The sequence below is a fragment of the Peromyscus eremicus genome, chromosome 5, assembly GCF_949786415.1.
Source record: "Peromyscus eremicus chromosome 5, PerEre_H2_v1, whole genome shotgun sequence".
Lineage (NCBI taxonomy): Eukaryota > Metazoa > Chordata > Mammalia > Rodentia > Cricetidae > Peromyscus > Peromyscus eremicus.
The window spans coordinates 70,473,538-70,495,417 of NC_081420.1; the positions used below are offsets into that span (position 1 = coordinate 70,473,538).

At 43.2% G+C, this 21,880-nt stretch overlaps 1 protein-coding gene across 5 annotated transcripts in view; it reads left to right on the forward strand.

The window, feature by feature from the left end:
- The window catches only part of Armc3 (armadillo repeat containing 3), an 84,420-nt gene that overhangs the window by 47,708 nt on the left and 14,832 nt on the right, over positions 1-21,880 (forward strand). For all 5 annotated transcript variants that reach the window (XM_059263656.1, XM_059263657.1, XM_059263658.1 and 2 more), the window contains 3 exons: positions 11,344-11,593; positions 15,040-15,176; positions 19,689-19,857. In XM_059263656.1, coding sequence (XP_059119639.1) covers positions 11,344-11,593; positions 15,040-15,176; positions 19,689-19,857 — 556 coding nt within the window. The remainder of the gene's footprint in view (positions 1-11,343; positions 11,594-15,039; positions 15,177-19,688; positions 19,858-21,880) is intronic.

Sequence of the window (21,880 nt, forward strand, 5' to 3'; positions counted from 1 at the left end):
AAGGCTCGATCTTCACAGATAACGGTGTGTCCAACCATACTGACCTAGATGCTGCATAGCCATCCACCTTTTCTCCTTGAAGATAGTTTTAAGGGCCCCTTCCTTCCCACTCCCCTGTAAAATTTTCAGCCTTTTGTATAGCTTCTCCATCGTCCACAAGAGCAGCAACCCAAGACAGTTCCTAATTATAGCATATAGACTGGTCACTTAAAGAAAATAATTAATTGTTGGGCCACCTCAAGCCTTCCCAACAGCAGAGACAAGCTCATCTCTAGGGACTGCTCCACTTTTGTGTGACCTCTGGCCAAGACCACAAGAGCTGATGAGTAAGAGGCTGACCCAAGGGGCTAATGCGGGGATAGAGGGCCCCACATTACTCGTGTGCCTAAGTGCTTTGTTAACTTTCGAATAGCTTCGACTGTATATCCATGCCAATATGAATGGTTGATCATTTTGTATTATTGGTATTAAAATTTCTCTTGACTAATATAGAAACAAAGAAAAAAATTCTTGCTCATTAAATAAAGCTGGAGGAAGGCAGGTAATGCCTCTTTAATGTCCATGAAAATTATGTGTTGAGTAATCATGTCTATGAAAACCATATCATATGTGGAGAAAAAAATTAAATGCATCCCCAGAATAGAATTTTATATACTATAGCAAAAGCCAGTACCTCATATGGCACGTCTCAGGACAAGCCAGGACTCAGTGACCATGCTAGGATAGTCCTGTCACCTAGGCAGAGATGGTCTGTGCTGAAGTGGGAATCATCTCTGGCCCGTGCAAAAAGTGTGTGTGTGTGTGTGTGTGTGTGTGTGTGTGTGTGTGTGGTTAAAAAAATCACCACCTAATTAAATAAAGCTGGGGGTGGGGCTGGTAATACAACATGCTGTGTTTATCTTACCATTCCTTTGTATGTCTTTTAGCTTGTAGATGTGGGACTGATTATCCTTAGAGTCGCCAATATTTTATTGTAGAATGATGGCTGTAACAGAGTGAGTGATGACCGGTTATTTTGAAGACGAGGATACAAGAAAACACATCTGTTAAAAGTGGCCACACGCCACGCCTTCCCTTCTCCCTGGGCGGCATCTCTTGCAGGGAGGGAGGCTGCACACCCTTCCGAGATGGCTGGAGTTGTGTGCATTCGTCCTTGGAGGATTAGCGCTATTCCCGCTTCTCGGCACCACTCAAATTCACTTAGGATAAGTGGTCTCGGGACTCAGAGCACTTGAAGAAACACTGGCCATCGAAACGACCCGTGAAAGACGCAAACTCAGCGCCTAGGTTTGATGTGCGGGTCGGACCTAAAGCCCAAGCCGCGCAGTTATTGTCTTTGTCGCGTAGGGGTTTTCTTAAGAAACAGGTTTTCTGAGCGATTTCCCTTCACCCACAGCGGCAGGAACCGCGTCTTCCCACTGCCCCCTAGTGGCGGCTCCGGAGGGGGGGTTGGGGGAGGGGCTCGCTCTGTGTTTTAATGAAACACACACTAATTTAATTTGAAACACTCTGGTGAGCCTAAAATAATATTTTTGGAACATTATTAAAAGATTGTGATCTGGAAAGCATTTCACTGCGATAGTATTATACTGCTAAATACACGGCTAGCAGATGTGTGTGTCTGTCTTTGTCCCCTTCCGAGGTGCTGGCATTGCACAATGTTTTGACACCCCCTTTTTTTTTCTTCCCTAGCGGTGGCTGAATATCTGCCGCGCTGTGTTATCACGGGGACAGCCACAGCACGTTTGAGCAGTAGACGCTAATGAATCCCATTGCAACAGAAAAGATTATTTAAAAATTCTTGTGTAAATCTGTTGTGAAATTCTAGAACCTTGGCGGTCTCCCGATATAAGTGACGGGCGACATAGATTGAACTGGTTTAGGAGGGCTGAAGAATGATCCTTTAAAAAAAAAAAAACAAAAAAAAACCCACAAAAAACCAAAAAACTAGCGATGATATTTTAAAGAGCTTGGTACTTTAGAAGTCCTCTAGAGCCCCTGAGATTGACAGTAGGTAAAGGCACTTGTCACTAAGCCCGATGTCCTGAGTTCGATGCCCAGGTCCTACCTAGAAGGAGAGACATGACTCCCAAGGGTTGCCCTCTGACCTGCACACCCATGCCATGGTACACACACACACACACACACACACACACACACACACTTGCAACAAATAAATAAAGTAATAAAAGTCCTTTGTATTTAAGTGGTAAAACAGAAAGAATCTTCATGATACACGTATGAATTATTCCTGTATTCCTTTTGTTTAATTTCCTGAGTGGCTGTTTCTCCTGTCCACCCTTAGCTTCTCTATTCCTGTCCACATGGTCGAATCTTGCTATTACTTTGCTTATATTGGCTGGGGAAAAACCATATTGGGGTTAAAAAGCCCCCAGAACGAGAAACTGAGCTTTCAATAAGAGCGCTTGATTCCCTGTGCCTACTCCGTCGGCGGATACTTGCCAGACCTTGATAAACAGTTTGAATTTGATTAGCTACCAGTTTTGTGAGGCTCAGTGAATCTCATAAAATGTTCAATTAGAAAATTATCCGTGCTGCTTTTATTACCTACAGAGCAGGGCTGATATTTGCATAACATTTTAAAGTTGCTGGTACTCTCTGGTTTCTGGCATTACCGATTTCCACAGGAAATTATCAAACAGATTGGATAGCCTTAGATTATTTCTCTTTTAATTTGAAGCCTATTTAAACCTATACGTTAGTTTGTATTCACCCTTGACTTTTCATATTAATCATTCGCCGCGGTTTTTCTTCACTTGAGAGTAAGCCCTTACTGCTGATTAATTGTACCTCCGTGGAGAGGCCTCAGATCCGATGGTGGAAAAGCCTCAATTCTAGTCCTGCAGGTTTATTTTGGCTGTCTGGCTGGAAAGTTGTCTGAAAATGGAAGGTTTCATCCTCACATGCAAACGGTGAAATATGGTCTTCTTTTCCCGTGAGCCACAAAAATCCTCCTGCTAGTGGCTAACAGTTACTATATTCTGCTGCTGCTGGCGGCTGGCAGATGTGGGCAGGTGTTTAGCTAAGTACCCCAGTGGAGCGTATGTCTTATGTGAGAAGGGCTGTCCTTGTCCTCGTCACGTGCATTTGTTCCTGAGCAAGTAGAGGCATGGTACTTCCCCAGGTTACCGGAGGCAGGCAGGACACTCACACTGAGGTGCAGCCTGTCCCTCCTCCCTGTGGAGCCCGGCTCTTCTCCCCACCCTTGCAGCTTGGCTCCCACCGTGTCTGCGGCTCAGCAAGTGTGGGAGGCTCTTGTTCTCTATGCAGACCTTAGTCTGTATCTCTAGGCCTTTCCCTTTGCTTCCCCCTCCATTTTCTCCTCAGACTCCTCTCTCTGATCTCTGCTCTCCTCCCTCCCGTCTTCTCTGCCTTCCATCATTCCTTGAACAACGACAAAGTGAAGCAAGCAGACTCTACGTTTGCTCTTCTTGGGGAGGGAAGGCAGTCACAGAAAATATTGTCTCCTGAAAATACTGTAATGCTGGAAACAGTGATAATCTGGACATGATGTAATCCCAACGCCGAGGAGGTGGAGACAGGGGTATCGGGAGTGTGAGGTCATCTTTGACTGTGTAGTGAGGTGGCAGCTTATCTGGGCTATAGGAAACCAGGCTTTAAGCAAGCAAACAGATAAAACAGACCCCTTCATAATAAATGTGAAGAGAGAATGGATTAAAAGTCACACGGTCAGGATTGTAGTTCTGTGCGTGTTGTTAACCCCTTTGTGAACACTTTCTGAATTGTCTCTTTCTCAGCTAGGAAATAATAGCTGGACTGTAGACTGCCCACTGGTTCGGACCTCTGAGCCGCTCAGTTTGGCAGTGATCCTGGCTCTTCTCTCCAGAAATGACTTCCATTAGGGGCCTGACGGGCTTCCCTCTCTGGGACATCCTGTCATTTATGTAAAAATGCATCTTTGAGCTTAAGATCCTTTTCTAATCACATCAGGGCCTTCTCCCAGTGCTTTCTGGGTAGGATGCTGCTCCCGCTGCCGAGATGCAGCGAGGCTAGAGAAAAGGCCTTGGGGACCTGTGTTCCTTGAGCTTGAGTCCGGGAGACGTCAACACACAACTGTTATCTTTCAGTTCTGAGACAGTTTAGTAGCCCAGGCTATCCCAATCCTCCCATGTTAGTCTCCTAAGCACCAGGATGACAAGGGAGCATCAGCACAGCAGTCGTCTTAAAAGATTAACTTCAAAAGTGACAGAAGTGTAAGTGAAACAAAGTATCACAGCGTCACAAGGAGAAGTGCGGTCCTGGGGTCTTAAGAGGGGCCCCAGGGACCTGTATGGAACTAATAGAGGAAGAGGGACCTAGCTCAGTGCTGGGGATTTACTTTTTTTTTATTTTTCAGTCACACCAGAGCGTTCAGTGTCCTTATGAAGAAAATAAAATGATATCTTTAATTACTGTAGGATGCTCATTTACAGATGTTATAGACTGATTTCCAGGAGAAACAGCAACCTCTGGTAACTGTATTCTGAGCAGCCGAACACCTTGGCCATCATTCCTGTTTTATTAGGAGACCAGGCAACCATGTAAATGAAGAGAGTTGTTCTCTTCCCGTGGCAGGTAGTTAATTACGGGCAGAGCAGTCTGGCTTTTGAAACAGAGGGTGGTGGACATGAGGGAAGTGAAGAATTGTGATCGAATAGGTAGGTCAATAAAGACCCCTCGTCACTCTGTGTAAGAAAATTACATTTGATTCCCTTGGACTTTGATTGACTGCCTCCAAATCCGTAACAAAAACAATTTGGGCTGTCTGTGGAAGTGCTGGGCTAGCACGCTTGAGCCTATGACTGCATAGTTCTTCCCAGAACCGTGTGAAGAACATGTGAACATAGTTCTTCATAGATTGCATAGAAACCATAATGCCAGAGAAGTTATATGAAAAGAACATTCTGGAAGCCTCGGAGCAACACCTAAGGCAGATCATTATGATACAAACAGTTGGCTTCCACACACATCTCTGAGTACTTTATTGCATCGTTATTTTTCTGAGTCTTTGGCTAATGTTTACTTTCTAATAATCATCTTCTACTTTAAAACCTTTCATTTTAATCATATGCCTGCAGTTGTGATTCCCCCCTTTACAGCCAAAGATTCTTTAAACACTATTTAAAAGAAGAACTCCTCTTGGCTGGTCTTGTCAGCCCTGGTGTACAGTTGCAGTTTGGGGTGTTTGTGTGCCAGTGTTCTGAAGCCGAGGGCTGTGGCCAGGTGATCCCTGTTTTCAACTCTGGAATGGACAGCGAACCACACACTTTTCGTCTTTTTGGTTTCGAGTCTTGCCTTTACCAGCTGAGCCTTCTCTGCAGCCCAAAACCTCACTTTCTGGATCACTAAAAACTGGCAGGTACAGGAAGAGCGAGTCAGGACTCCTGCTCTCTGCATTCTAGCTCCGGCTGTGGTAACCAGGAGCTGTCCCACTGCCTGCTTCTCAGTGGGTGCAGCACTTCCCCTGTGCAGGTCCGCTGTCAGCTGGCGTGGCTGCAGGTGCCATCCTTCGCCATGCCGAGTGTGCCTCTCTCCACCACTGAAACCTGGCTGTGCCAATATGTCTTCCTTGGTGCGACAAAACTCAGAGACATATGAAAAGTCATGCTGATGGGAATGGTTGTAATCACTGTTAACAAACAAGATTCTTATTGCCAACATTACCATCTGTTCCGCCGGGTTCCACATATTACCCTGTATGTGGGCTCTGTTAAACAGATTTCCGGAATGCCCAAGGTCACCCTTGATTCATGTAACCAGCCATCACAGATCTGTTGAACAGGACTCTCAAACCAGCAGAAAGATCCAATTCCAGGACCAAATGGTGTAGCTTTGTGACACACTCAGAATCATTGTTTGCAAAGACAGCGATTCCCCAGTATAAGAAACGAGCAGGTTCCTAAGATATCTTTTGTTTAAAGGGTAAAATTCCATGACTTAACCTCATCTAAAAGCTGTCTCAATGCATTGTGGTGAGGACTGGACGGACTGAACTCAATCTAGGTCAGCCTACACATCCCATCGCGTTGGCTCTCCCTCATCGTCCCTTCTCAACCCACCCAAAACTTTTCTTCACTACCCTGAGTTAATCCAAAGCATTAAAAATATTTTGGTCCCCCCAAAACTGGAGATACAAATCAAATAAGGGGTAAACATTGGCTCCAAGAAGCCTGTAGTGGGCAGCAGCCATCGCAGAGGAGGGGGTGATTGACAAGGGGGTCGTACCAAGACAGTACAGAGCACAGAGCAGCTGAACAGCTATTGAAAGAGATGTAGTTCTTCAGGAGGAAATACAGGAGGGATGGATGGGAAGGGTATTCAGGGCAAAGGGAACATCAGTGTAAACACATACATGTGAAATAGCATTGTAAGTCATCAGTTGATGCTATGAGTGTATCTGAATTTTTTGCTTAGTGAAATTTGGTATCCATTTTTTTGGGGAAGGGATTTGCTGTTTTTTATTTTGTTTTGTTTTTATTTTTGTTTGTTGGTTTGTTTATTTGATTGTAGGTTTGGAGAGCTCCAGTGGAAAACTGCTGATTTCCATGACAAATGTGAAATAAATATATTTTTTTAGGTTTGATTGTGTTTGTGCCAAAACCTTGTTTTCTGAACAAAAGGAAATGGGTGTGTTTAAGAAAGGTTCAAGTTCAGGTTTTAAAAAAGAACTGAGTTTGGGGATCTTGAAACCCTTTCTTGAGGAAAAGCCATTTGTACCAAACTACAAAGGGATTACCCAGAAGAGAAGGAGCCGGAAGTAGGAAGAGCTTGTGTAGCAAGACACAGTGAGAGCTACAGGAGAGGAGAGAGAGTGGGGCATGGGGGGGGGGTGCGGGAGGGGGAGGCAGAGCGAGGCATGCAGGACTTTGGAAGCTGTGTGGGTGATCTGGGCTTTATCCAGACAGTGGGAAACTGTGAAAGTTTGGAGGAAGCAATATGATTAGAATGTAAAAATACTGCATTAGCAGTAAGATAGAGAAAGGGCTGAAAGAGCACGAGACATATTAGGACCTACTGATTGATGATCCTTACTTCACGATGGGCTTATACTCCCACAAATCTATTGAAAACTGAAATTAAGTCCAAATGCAGTTAATGCACCTAACCTACGTGACATCATAGCCTCATGATACAACACACTGTTGGGTACCAGGGCGAGGGCAGGTGGAAGCAGGAAGGAAAGAGGGCAGAGAATGAGAAGGAATGGATTATGGCACGTATTGATATATTGCCAACCTGGTAAAAATGTCCACATTGAAAACCCGTAGTATGTTTTCTATTGAATGCCGGTTACTTTTGAAAAATCCCAACTCACACTGTAAGTCAAGGGCCATTTGTGTGTGTGGACCTTCTGTACTGGTGCTAACCCACACGAGGGTCAGGTTGGATTTAGTTGGAGGAGGAAGGAAAAAGAGATCGAGATGAGAAATAGTGGTATAGGCAGGACCTGGTGAGGCTGGCTACACCGTCGTGTTAGACCACACCTCTGTTCACACACACACACAGATGTTTTTAGTCATCTCCATATTTGTTGTTAGCTTGTGTTTTTTAAATTTATACTTAAACTCATTTGAGTAAACTCCAACTGGATGGCGATGAATGATCGTAAATATCAGAAAATATTTTCTAACTATTGTGGTGACATATGGCCCTATAATTCTGGATTTCATAATACAGCAGTTTGACTTCTGTCTCACTTGCTTGGATAATGCTGTGCTGTTAAGAAAACTGAAATATGTTTTTAAACTATGACAGCCTTTGGTTTCTGGATGTCCACATTAAAAACAGCAAAAAGCAAAACAATATCATGGGTTTCAAAGAAGCATGATGAATGCAAATTTCTCATCTACAAATTTCGCATTATATTTCTATCACTGTAATTAGCTTATTTTTAGGCAAAAAGGGTTTGGTTTCCTGCTGCAAGTTCATTTTAGTAACTGTGTCTCAGAGTTACACAGAACATGAACTGGAGGCAGAGGATGGAGGTCCGATGTGTGCCTTTCTTTCTCGGGCTGAAAGCTTGGTTTATCTCTGGGAGGCTGGTCTGCTCAGCGCAGTAAAAGTTATCTTCCCCTGTGCGCCAGAAACTTGGGCTTTTTAAGCAGCTAGGTTTTTATGTACTTCTTTTATTGTCTTCTAAAGAGCAATGAAAGGAGCAGAAGGCAGCCTTCCACAGACCAAGGCGAGGCACGTCTTTGCCTTAGAATGCCAACACTGAGCACAAGGCCCGGGAGCATTCCTTATGCTCAGGCATTCCTTATGGAAATCCCTAGTCTCGACCCACTACTTTTTAATTTCCTCCTCCTCCTCCTCCTCCTCCTCCTCCTCCTCCTCCTCCTCCTCCTTTTTCTTTTTTAAATATAAGCTGAGTCTTTTTATTATTTTTATTTCATTTTATTTTTGTGTATGATGTTTTGCCTGAATGTATATCTGTGTACCACTTGAATGCCTGGTTCTTGGAGACTAGAGGGGGACAGTCAGTCTCCTGGACCTGGAGTTACAGGTGGTCTGAGCCGTTGAATCATGTCCTTTCAAGAGTAGAGAGTGTTCCTGACTAAGTGCTGAGCTCTCTCTCCAGCTCCATTTCCTAGTTTCTTGTTTTCATGAGAAACTGAAAAAATAAAGTGAGGTGTGCTCTTTTAGTTTTCCAAGCATGAAAATCCCTACCACTTAACAAAGGAATCGTGTATCTTGGGCATGGCATGCTTCGAGTGGTTACAGATTTGAAGCATTTGACATGAGGAGCTGGGTTATGTTGAGTGTCAAGAAAACTTACTCAAAAGAAGAGTTTTGAAAAGATTCCAGTGTGTGTCAACTAGAAAAATACATTGAACTTGAACTTCCAGGAGTTGGCAGATATTTACACATGTGGGAAAGCATGTGTAAAGCCCTGGGTTCTATTTCTGGCATGTGTACATGAACACACACACACACACACACACACACACACACACACACACACACACACGCAAATATAGATGCAACAGAAAGTTTTTTAAAATTCAGTATTTGAGCTGTAAAACTACATAAGTAAAAATACGAGAAGTTCCTGATAAAACTGTAAGCTCTAAATCATTCTTATTTGTTGTTTTTCAGTTTTTCGACTAAGGTCAAGTGTAAAATCTTCCTTATTTATAAAACCAAATGACCACGTAAGAGTATTTTATCCCAAGGAAAGGAACTAAACACTGACCCCTGTAGTAGAATATTGTTTTAAGGTGTGTTACTTTTGTTTATGTTGCATTTGTTTAACTCTGTGAAGCTGTGTTACTGTGCCTGTCTAAAATACCTGGTGGTCTAATAAAGAACTGAATAGCGAGGCAGGAGGGAGAAATAGGTGGGGCTGGCAGGCAGAGAGGATAAATAGAAGGAGAAATCTGGGAAGAGAGGAAGAGAAGACAGAGCAAGAGGAGGAAGATTCCAGGGGCCAGCCACCCAGCCACCCAGCTACACAGCCACCCAGCCACCCAGCTACACAGCAAGCCACGGAGTAAGAGTGAGATTTAACAGAAGTTAGAGAATGGGAAAAAACCCAGAAGCAAAAGGTAGATGATATAATTTAAGAAATATTGGCTAGAAACTAAGCCAAGCTAAGGCTGGACATTCATAATTAAGAATAAGCATCCATGTGTGATTTATGTGGGAGCTGGGTGGTGGGACACCCAAAGAGCCCCCCCCCCCCAAATCCCAACAACAGACCCCTAGCTACTATACTCAGATGGAGGGCCTTCCAACATGTTTATACAAGTCAATTTTGGTTATATCTTCCTAAAGAAAGGAAGATGTCATAGGAAAGATTAAGTGTATCCTAAGAGCAGGAAAAAGCATGGAAGTGAAACTGGGTATCACCTTCACCTGGAAGGCAGCAAATATGTCAGAAGGACTGGCCTAATAAGCCAAGGATACAGGCAGGTGGGCCTGTGGGTCAAACCTGCCAGCCCATCACTAACCCCGGGCTTTGTTCTCTTCCTTCTGAGCTCCTTTGTATGGTCATGATAGCCTACTCTCCCTGAGGACCACTGGTCTCCTTACCTACAGGACAATTGTTATGACTTTGAGGACACAGGTCATCCCTCATAGTAAGCAGATTTAGATGATGTTACCAAATTAAATGCACTGGGACACTGATGGCTAAACCAGACAGATTTACCTTTTCTTTTTCCATCTGTTTTTATGATACTAGCCTAAATGAAAAAGAATATATCCAATATAAGTTCAAGATGTTCAAATTTGAGATGTTTGTGTTATTGGAGCCTTAATAATTTTTGTTGTCCTGATGACTTCTATTAACATGACTTAGGTAAATAGCGGTTGTTATTATTATTAACGTGTTTTTGTGTTACTGGGGATTGAACCTAGAGCCATATAAGTGCTGGGTAAGTGCTCTACTACAAAGCTATATTTCCTGACCCCTTTGTCTGTTTTGCTTTCGTTCCTTTTGAGACTGTCTCACCAAGTAGCCAAGGCTAAATTTGAACTCACTTCATAGTCTAGACAGGCCTTGAACTCCTTGCTGTCCCCATAGCTGAGATGACAGCCCTGGCAGGTCTGGCCTTTGTGGGTCCTTTAGGGCCAGTGTGTGCTTGTTATCTTATTACATAGGGTTATTTTTCAGGCGCTTAACACAGCTCAGCCCCTCCCATCAAATGTTTTAAATCTTTAACCATCACAAGCATGCCTTAGCCAAAACACATGACTCCTCCGTCAAGTATTAGGGGTTGTAGTTCATCAACCGTGGAAAAGCCAAGGCAGCAAGAACCTAAAGCAGCCAGACATACCATACCTACAGTCAAGGGCAGACAGCTATGCATTTAGACATGAGTGTTAGTGCCCAGGTGGCTTTCCCCACTCATCTAGTGTAGAATTCCATGCCCAGGGAATGGTGCCACCCATAGTGATCAATTTTTTCCTCCTCAATTACCAGAATCAAGATAACTCCCCAAAGACATGCTCCAAAGACATGCAACCAAATCAGGTTGAGACTGAGACTCTCACTGAGACCCTTCCCAGGTGACTCCTGGTTGTGTCAAGTTGGCAATTAACACTCGACCTCACTGAGGAAATCAACCAAACAACACCCAGGACTTAAGAGCTCAAGAGGTTTTGATCATGTATTTTCTGTAACCCAAGGATTACTTGATTTTACTTGTTTCCCTCAGATTGCACTTAGATCACTGGCATCCCATTCTGGGTTCATTACGTGACAACTCATTCTGTTTCTAAAATCCTTGTCTGTGCTTATTTGAGTGAACTCGGTTTCAGACTCTTCTGATACTGCCTTAAACTGAGAGAACAGCATTTCTTTCTCCCTGCTGTGCACAGTGCTGCCGCAGAAGCCGATGCCATCGACCCGCTGATCAACATCCTGTCGAGCAAGCGGGACGGAGCCATCGCCAATGCCGCCACAGTGCTGACCAATATGGCCATACAGGAGCCTCTGCGCACCGTCATCCAGAACCACGAAGTGATGAACGCGCTGCTGAGTCCGCTGCACTCCACCAACACTGTGGTGCAGAGCACCGCGGCGCTTACCGTGGCTGCCACTGCCTGCGACGTGGAGGCCCGCAACCAGGTGAGGTTGAACTGGTACGTGGTTTGGAGTCATTCCATCTGCTCAGAGAGCTACCCAATCTTCTCTACCTGTCCTCATTCCTGTTGGCATGGTTCCTTCCTACCCATCTACTAGGGCGTCCAGCTAGCCACTGGGTATTTATTTGCCTACTACTCTGTGCCAGGCACTGAGCTGAATGTTGGTAGCATGATACGAAGTGACAGCCCGGTGGCCATGCTATCCTGTGCTCGCAGAGGGGTCTAGCCTGGAACACTGCAGTAGATTCTTTCATGTCTTCCCTCTCCATACTGACCCTCCTTATACCATTGCAAGGTCCCAGTGGGTAAGAGGGAAGCTGGTAGGTTTTATATACAAAAGCCCTACATGACCTGCACCTGCTGCCCAACAGTCCAAGCAACCGCATTTCCTAGAACGCCACAATACAGAAATACCGGCTCTCCCTAAGTCCATGTGAATGTACACTCTTCTTTTACCTCCTCCGTTTCTCTGCATGGAAAGGTGGTTTCCCCTTTTATCCACCTGGTAAATTTCTCTTCTCTTTCAAAGCCAGCTTTACCACCTCCTCCACCTGCCTTTCTTCAAGCCGGCCAGCTTGGCTGTCCCGTTCCCCCCTCCCCAATATCTTTCCTTGTTTTCCTACTCTGCATTTTATGGTTCTTGAAGGAAAAATTATAAACTCCTTCAAGCTTTGGGGAAAGGAATGGAATTTCCTGCCCAATGTCCATGTTACACTACAACGTCCATGATACATAATGTTCATTTATGTATTATTTAATCTACAGGTTTTCACTGTATATCCAGGGTTAGCCTCTGGCCTGGGGCTCACCATCGTTCTCCCTCTATTTTCCAAGAGCTGGGATTACAGATGTGGGCCTCCACGCCTGACTTTTTGTAATGCCTATTTAATGAATAGCTGTTAAATAAATGAGAAAATGAGTGGATGGAGGAATTAATAAGTTAGCTCTCTGCCAAAAGAACACATGGCATTAGATTTCTATCTTGTTTTATACCCAGAAATAAATATGGTCAGAAAATTGGCTTCCTAAGTATGTCATGCTTCAAATGCACCAGTGAGTCCTGTATGATGAGGCATGGATGTGCTACAGCCCCTGTTTTGGACTTGAGAATGCTTGAAATTGGATCATTGCTCACATGGGCTCTTGACTTTAAATACTGCCTTTGACATTATTTTCTGAAATGTTATTTCCATTTTCTAGACTTAGAAAGTGTAGTATTACATCTCAGACACAAGACAAGTGCTGTTAGTTTTTTGTTTGTTTGTGTTGTTGTTCTTACCCTTTACTCTTTGGTGGCCTGCCACCCAGTTCCCAAATAAATACATGGAGTCTTATTCTTACTTTTGAATGTCTGGCCTTAGCTTGGCTTGTTTCTAGCCAGCTTTTCTTAAATTATCCTGCCTACCTTTTGCCTTTGGGCTTTTATCTTTCTCTATTCTATATGCCTTTCTTTACTTCTTACTCTGTGGCTTGCTGTGTGGCTGGGTGGCTAGTCCCTGATGTCTTCTCTCCTTCTCCTTCTTTTGCTTTCTGATCTTTTTCTCCCAGATTTCTCATCCTATTTATTCTCTCTGTCTGCCAGCCCTGCCTATCCTTCTCCTGCCTATCTATTGGCCATTCAGCTCTTTATTAGACCAATCAGGTGTTTGAGACAGGCAAAGCAACAACACCTTCACAGAGTAAAACAACTGCAACATAAAAGAATGCAACACATCTTTGCATCATTAAACAAATATTCCAGAACATAAACAAATGTAACACACCTTAAAATAATATTCCACAACAAAGCACACTTTCAGATCTTTCTTTTCCCAGTTGGAATTTCATACCTAGAAATTATTTAATGGCATAAGTAACATAGCTCCATCCAGCTCCTTTCTTATTCTCTTTTCCTTCTCTATTCCCCAAAGAAGCAAATTTTATATGATAAAAATAACAAAACACAAAATTCCTTTTCTACAGAACTGTTCCAGCACAGCTTTGGCTATGCTTCTGACCTAGGCTGTGGTGTGCTGTGGGTAGTATTTGCCTGCTTAGAGAAACAGTGAGCTCTGGCCACAGTGTGTATATGTGTGTGTGTGTGTGTGTGTGTGTGTGTGTGTGTGTGTGTGTACCTGTGTTAATGCCTGTGTGTGTGTATGCCTGAGTGTTCATGTGTGTGCATGTGTATGTGTGTGTGTGTGTGTGCATTTGTGTGTGCATGTGTGTGTGTGTTACTTTCCTAGTGCTGCCAGACTGAATTACCAGTGTTTTACAGCTTAAAACAAGAAAAATCTATGACTTTACAGAAACAGAGACCAGATCCCCCAAAATGTGTCTTAGGAGCTAACACCAAGAAGTCTCCAGTGATGTGCTCTCTCTGAAGGTGTTTTTGTTTTTGTTTTGTTTTGTTTTTTGGAGGGGGAGGGGTTACTCAGTTACATTGCCATTCCAGCTTCTAGAGCAGTGGTTCTCAACCCGTGGCTTATGACCGTTTTGGGGGTTGAATGACTCTTTTGCAGGGGTCACATATCAGATAAACCGCATATCAGATACTTACATTATGGTTCATAACAGTAGCAGAATTACAGTTCTGAAGGAGCAACAAAAATAATTTTATGGTTGGGGGTCTGCACAACATGAGGAAGTGTATTAAAGGGTCCCAGCATCAGGAAGGTTGAGAACCAGTGTCCTAGAGACACCTGCATTCTTTGGCTTATGGTCCCTCTTTCCACCTTCAGAGATGTTCTCAGCAGCAGTGTATCCCACTGTATCCTCCCTGCTTCCGGCACTCCTGTCTTCCTCCTGTTGGAATCTTTGCAAGGACACTGAGACTGTTTGAGAGTGCAGTGTCATCTCCAGTCCCAGCATCTTTATCACATGTACAAAGGCATTTGCAGGGGTAAGGGGACACATTTGTGTCTGTCAGAACCAAATGAACCTTCAGTGTTCAGATGCAGGGTGGATAAGCACAGAGTAACCCTCATACAGCAGAGAGAGGATGGGCTCCCCGCACCGTCCCAGGGAAATTCTGAAGAACTCTGCAATGACTTACTTAGAATGAAAAAGTGGATTCTTGTAAAGACTGGCAGACATCCCCCTGGATGTAAGAACTCTAAATTGACACATTCTAAAATTGTCTTTGCACAGTTGAAACCTTTTCGTAGTCAAATCATGAGATTTTTCTAAAGTATGAATGTTGACTTTTCTATTCCCCATGCCCTGCCGAGGATGGAACCCATGGTTCTAGTCATGGCAGGCAGCGCTCTGCTCATGAGCCATATTGACAGGACAGCCCTGGGATTTGCGGATAGGGTCTTGCTCTGTGATACAGGCTGGCCTTGAACTCAGGAGCCTCCTGCCCCAGCCTCTGAGTGCTGAGATTACAGGTGTGGACTGCCAAGCCCATTTCTATATTCTTAATGTGTACATTTTGGTTTCTGATTGTAGTTGAGGATGTGTGGTGGTCTGGAGCCCCTGGTTGAGCTCCTGAACTCCAAGAATGATGAGGTACGAAGGCATGCCAGCTGGGCGGTGATGGTCTGTGCCAGCGATGAGCTGACGGCTGTCGAGTTATGCAGGCTTGGGTGAGTAGACGTTCCTTTCATCTAGCTCAGGCGCAGAACGCTAAAGACAGAACGTGAAAGGCCCTTCAGACCCAAGAAGCATTGAGTCGAGGATGCACTGTCATTTAGGCTAGCACTCAGGATATCCACTCGGGACAGGACATCCTTCAATGTGCTGTCCTCCTGACGATGCCCCACTTGAGTGTTCCACATTCATTTCCAATGTTTTCCACTTCATCCTCATAAATGGTTCTCTTTCACCTTTGCCAAACACAATCCTGTTTATCGACTGGACTCGAGGCTGAAGTAAAGTGGCTGGACCACTACTACTTAATCCCTCCTCCCTGCAACACCAAACCCTTTCGCCTGATAGTCTGTATTTAATTAGCATCCTTCTGCCATTTCTTCCCACAAGCTGCAGGTGAGCTTAGTTCTCTTTAACATAATAGCAAAAGAGATTTGAAGGTTTCCACACATTCCCAAGCATTTGTTCTTGTTACATAATTTTGTTGACAAAATCTAGGGAGGGTCTCATACTCTTTCTGCATGAAATGAACAAGGAAAGGAAAAGGCAGGGCCAGACTGACTCACCGCTGTATTCTATATGGAGTCTTTAGAGAACAACTAACACCAATGCTCCTCAAACTGTTCTGTGAGACAGAAAGGAACACTACCAAATTCACTCTATGAAGCCAGCATTACCCTAATTCAAAACTGGATAAGGACGCAACCATAAAAGAAAACAATAGGCTGGGCGGTGGTGGCGCACGCCTTTAATCCCAGTACTCGGGAGGCAGAGGCAGGTGGATCTTGGTGAGTTCGAGGCCAGCCTGGTCTACAGAGCGAGATCCAGGAAAAAGCACAAAGCTACAAAGAGAAACCCTGTCTCAAAAAACCAAAAAAAAGAAAACAATAGACCAATTGCCTTGGTAAACAAAGGCACAAAAATTCTTCTAGCCTGATTTCAAGAGCATACAAAGAAGATTAAACACTGGGTAGGGTTAAAGTGTAACTGAATGTGGTAGTTTGAATGAAAATGGCCCCATAGGCTCACAGGGAGTGGCACTATTAGAAGGTGTGGCCTTGATGGGGTAGGCTTTGTTAGAAGAAGTATGTCACTGGGATGGGCTTTGAGGTCTCAGATGCTCAAGTCAGGCCCAGTGTGGCATTCACTTCCTGCTACCTACAAGTACAGATATAGAACTCTCATGCTGCTACCTCTCCAGCACCATGTCTGCCTGCCTACTGCCATGCTTCCTGCCATGATGATAATGGATTAAGCCTCTGAACTGTGAGCCAGCCCCAATTAAATATTTTCCTTTATAAGAGTTGTTGTGGTCATGGTGTCTCTTCATGACACTAGAAACCCTAAGACAAAGAGCAAATAAGTGGACTAAAGAGCAGAAGTCACCTGACCATTTCAATCTCTGGAGAAAACGCATCTGGGAAGGTTCAACATCCCTTCATGGTAAAAGCCCTGAAGAGATTAGAAAATAAAAAAGGATTATAACTTGTACCAGGCTTTTTCTTTTTGGCCACCAACCAGTTCCTGAATCATGCCTAGCTACTGGCCTAGCTACTAGCCGTTCAGTTTTTTATTAAACCAATCCGGTGCCTTTGGCAGGCAAGGTGAACACATGCAACACATCTCTGTGTAATTAAACACATATCATTACATCGTTAAACAAATTCAGCATCAAGAAAAGTAACACACCTTTCCACAGTTACAATAACGTTCTGTAGCATAAACAAATGAAACACATCCTTGTCTAGTTACAATAATATTCTAAAACAATACCTCAACAGAATTAAGGGAATGTACAACAAGCCTATAGCCAACATCGCTAAGTAGAGAAAAAACTAAAATCATTATCTCTGAAACCAGGAATAAGACGCAGGCAGCTACAGTGACTGTTGAGATTCACAGGGCACAGAGTCTTAGCTAGTACAAAAAGAGAAAGAAAGGAACAAGATCCAAACAGGAAAAGCCAAATTGTCCCTGTTTGCAGACAACTTAATCTTTTATTTAAAAGTTGTTAAATGCTTCACAGAAAAACTCTTAGAACTGACAAATGCTTCCAGCAGCTAGCAGGATCTAAAATCAACATCCAGAAATCAGTAGCTTTTCTATGTGCCAACATTAAACTTGCTAAGAAAGAAAGAGGAGTGAAACGAATCCCATTTACAAGTATATAAAAACTATATCTAGGAATGAACGTAGCCAATGGAGTAAAAGTCCTCTAAAATGGAAACTTTCAGACATTGAAGAATGAAGTTGAAGAAGACACTAGAAGATGGGAAGACAACCTCTTAGATTGGCATAATCAATAATGTGAAACCATCTGTACTTCAAAAACAATCTGCATATTGAGCACAGCATCCATCAAAACGCCAATGTCATTCTTCACAGAACTAGAAAAAACAATCCTGAAATTCATGTGAAAGCATAAAAAACTCAGAAGAGCCAAAGCAGCACTAATCACAAAGAGCATTGCTGGAGGTATCGCAATAGTTGATCTTAAATTATACTGCAGAGCCATAGTAACAAAACCTATATGGAACCAAAACAGACATGTAGACCAATGGAATGCAACAGAGGTTCCAGATATGAACCTCCATAGTCACAGCCCTATGGTTTTTGACAAAGATGCCCAAAATACACATTGGAAAAAATGCAGCAAGTTTGACAAATGACACAAGGGAAAATGGCTCTCCACATGTAGAAGGATAAATAGATTCACATCTCTTGTACTGTAGAAAGAACAATTTGAAGTAGGTAGAAGACCTTAATGTAAGACCTGAAACCTTGAAACTGAGACGAAAACAAAACTAAAATACTTCTGAGCATAGGCTCAGGCAAGGACTTTCTGAAAGGGATTCCAAGGGCACAGGAAATAATCCCAAGAATTCACAAACGAAATGGAGTTTCTCATTTGTGTACAGCAGAATGTGGTCCCCAGCATAAGCAGACAGCCTTCATAAGAGAACAATATCTTTAATAACTACAAAAACATCATAAGGGATTAATAACTAGACCATATAAAAAGCTGCAAAGATTATACATCAGAAGAATCATCCAGTCAATAGATGGGCTAATGAATGGAATAGATAATCCTCCAAAGAAGAAATACAAATTGACTAACAGATATCTGAAAAACTGTTCAACATCCTTAGCCATCAGGGAAATGCAAATTAAAATTATTTTGATATTCAGTTTTAGCCAGTCAGAAAAGGTGACATCAAGAAAACAAAGGACAGGAAATGCTGCGAGGACATAAGGAATGATGAGCCCTTATACATAGCTAGAAGTCATGTAAACTCCATCTAAAGGACTGTAAGTAAACACATCACAGAGAGCACCCAAATGCTCCTCCAAAATGGTTGAGAAATAGACCGGCCTAAACGTCCATTAACAAACAGATAAAGAAAATGTGATGATACCTACAGTGAGATTTTATCCAACCATTCAGAAATCTGCAGTCATGACATCTGAAGAAAAGTGGATAGAACTGGAGATTACTGCGTGGCATTCAGATCTAGACTTAGAACGACATGCATGTTTTTCTCCTCTGTAGAACCTATATTTAAGTTATATGTATGTGTGTACTTACATGTGTGTGTTTAAAGGAGACCCTGAGACGGGAGGAAGAAACCTTAAAGGAGTGATGGAGGTGGAAAGAGAGGGTAATAGAATACTTGTGACATATAACGTGTTCTATTACAGACAGTAGGGACTCTCTAGAGGGTGGAAGAGAGCCAGCAATAGAGGGGCAAGGAGGATGAGGAAGGCTGGTGAGTGTGCAAATTAAAGTGCAATGGCACATATGTATGAAAAAGTCATAATAGAACTCATTACTTTGTATGACATCCTAAAAAATTAAAGAAATGACAAAAAAAAAAGAATTTTTCCTTAAGAAATACCCATCCACCTGTTTTCTGTTGCTGTGACAACACCCGAGAAGGGAACTTACGAAGAGGAAAGATTTATTTTGACTTAGAGTTCCAGATGTTTTTGCTCACGGTTCCTTGGTCTCCTTGCACAGGTCTGCACCTGTGGTAAGGCAGCATATCTCAGTAGGAGCTCACAGTGGGGGCATGGAGGCAAGCAGGGCTACTCACCTCAGAGAGCTAGGAAGTAAAGACCGGAAGGGGGGGCTCCCAAGAACCTTTTCAAGGACACACACCAATGACCTAACTCCCTCCCGCTAGACCCCGCCTCAATGCTCTTCTTCCCTCCCAACAGTGCCACAGGCAGACAATCAAGCTTTTAACGTAGACATTTATCCAGGCCATGTCCTACCAACTGTTTAAATATGAGTTATTGTGTGGCATTTGTGTTCGCAGAAAGCACTGATTTGTCTTCATAATTCTGTCAGTTTTACTTCGTTTAAAAAGGCAGGGGAGGCACTAACCTTTCCGTCTCAATTCTTCACTCAGGAGTGTAAAGATAGAAATGGGAACTCAATGACAGTTGGCTTGGAGAAAACAAACAGGTTGTTTTTGTTGTTGTTGTTGTTTTAATTTTGTTGACAGGGCTCTAGATATCCTTGAAGAAATTAATCTATCAGTAAGTCGGAAAAATAAATTCAGCGAGGCAGCCTATAACAAATTGCTCAACAACAATCTTTCCCTGAAATATAGCCAGACTGGCTACTTGTCATCAAGCAACATAATTAGTGATGGATTCTATGATTACGGCCGGGTAAGTGATAGCATTTATTTGTGCTTTACTATGATTTCCCCTTTAATCATGATACCCTTACATTGCTATTTTATAAGCTCCAAACCTATTTTATATTTTTATAGATAGAAAAGCGAAAATCATCACTTTAGCCTAGACTTCTTCTGGCTGTAAGATTCTGTGTTCTCATAGTTTTAACTAGGTTCTGTTTTACTAGTAGTTTAAGTCAGCTTGTTAGTTCAAGTCCAGTAACACCCACGACACACACAGACCACTGAGAAACTGCTCCACAAAAGCTCATTTTATTCAACAGTGAGTAATTTTGAAAGAACTACTATAACATCAGTACAAAGATGCTTCAGGAGAACTGAACACAGGAGCAGGAAACAGAACATGGACACATGGGGCAGTGCTGACAGAGAGGGGCCGGAGTCTCTGAAACATTCAATGAAACTATTCTATATAAAGAACATTCTGATTTGTTCACTCTGAAAGTACTACGCTTCTGATGTTGCAGGCTTTGACTGTGTCAACAGAACAAAAGAGATAAAAGATCTCCGCTCCCATGGGATCAAAGGGAGGACCCAGACAACAGCAAATGAGCTAGAGGTGGGTGGTAGGTGAGGGAGAGTAGAACAGAGTCAGGGTGAGGGCATCTACAAAACTATGAGGTAATAAAGCAGAGAGTTGCCATTTTCAAAATGGTGGTGAGGCAGCCCTGAGTGTGGTATTTGAATAAAACTTGGAGAGAGTAGGAAAGTTAGCTTGGTGGCTATCTGGGAGAGAACTTTCTGGGCAGTAGAGGAATAGGGACACATGTGCCTAGCATGTCTAAGGAATAGCAGGGTGGGGACAGTATAGAAACAGAGCTGATAAAATGGAACAATAGAGACTACCCCAGATGGATAGAGGAACCCAGATCATACGATTCTTGAAGACCTCTATGAGATCAAGACTTCAGTCTGAAATGGGAAATGGGGCAGGATCCCCTGTAGAGTGATAGGATCTCTTTCAGTTTTAGAAGAATAAAACAGATTTTTTTTGTATTGTTTTGAAAAGATTATGAAAACTCTCTTAGATTGGAATGGAATCTATAACTTGATCAAAAAGATTTAGAAGTTTATCTAGTCTGCCCTCTTCTCTCAGGCTGAGAAAGTTACCCCTGAATCCCTTCTATGCCCTCCCACTCTCAAGCTGATAGCCTCTTTTTCTTTGATTATTATTGTTACATACATATATATGGATGTGTATGCGTGGATGGATGGATGGATGGATGGACAGACGGGTGGGGGAGGGAGGGAGAGAGAGAGAGAGGGAGAGAGAGAGAGAGAGAGAGAGGAGAGAGAATCTGCTGAGTCCATTTTTGTTGTTTGTGGGTATATGGTTTCAGGGCTGATCACTCTGCACTGGATAACCAATAAGGCGGCTCATCCCTAGGAGAGGTTAGCTCCCCTCTCTCCTAGCAGTCATTGGTTGCCTGTGGTTCTTTGTCTAGAGGTATGACCCCATGAAATTTTCCCCCATTTCTTCTGTGTTAACATGTCTGTGAGTGTTTTGCCTGCACATGTATATGTGTACCATGTGTGTTGTGTGCCTGGTGCCTGAGAAGGGCAGAAGAGAGTATTAGATCTCCTGAGACTGGAGTTACAGACAGTTGTAAAATGCCATGCAGGTCCTAGGAAGCAAACCTGAGTCCTCTTCATGAGAAACAAGTGCTCTTAGCTCCCGGGCCATCTTTCCAGCTCCAGCTTCTCTTTAAATAGGCCCACAATTTTTGAGGAATCAGTTTCAGTTTATGGGTACTTTTACAGGTAAAGTCCTCCCTGAAGTGTGCAGATAAATTTTGGACACAAATACTTCCAGGGACTGTGATAACAGCGATAGTATGGAATAGCTGAGGGTAAGACAGCAAAGAATGTGGGTGAAAGGAGAGAGTGTCTGAAAGCTTCTGGCTCCCGGCTCTAATTGTGTATAGAGATTATCATCTGTCTATCATCTATCCGCCTCTATCTATCTATCTATCTATCTATCTATCTATCTATCT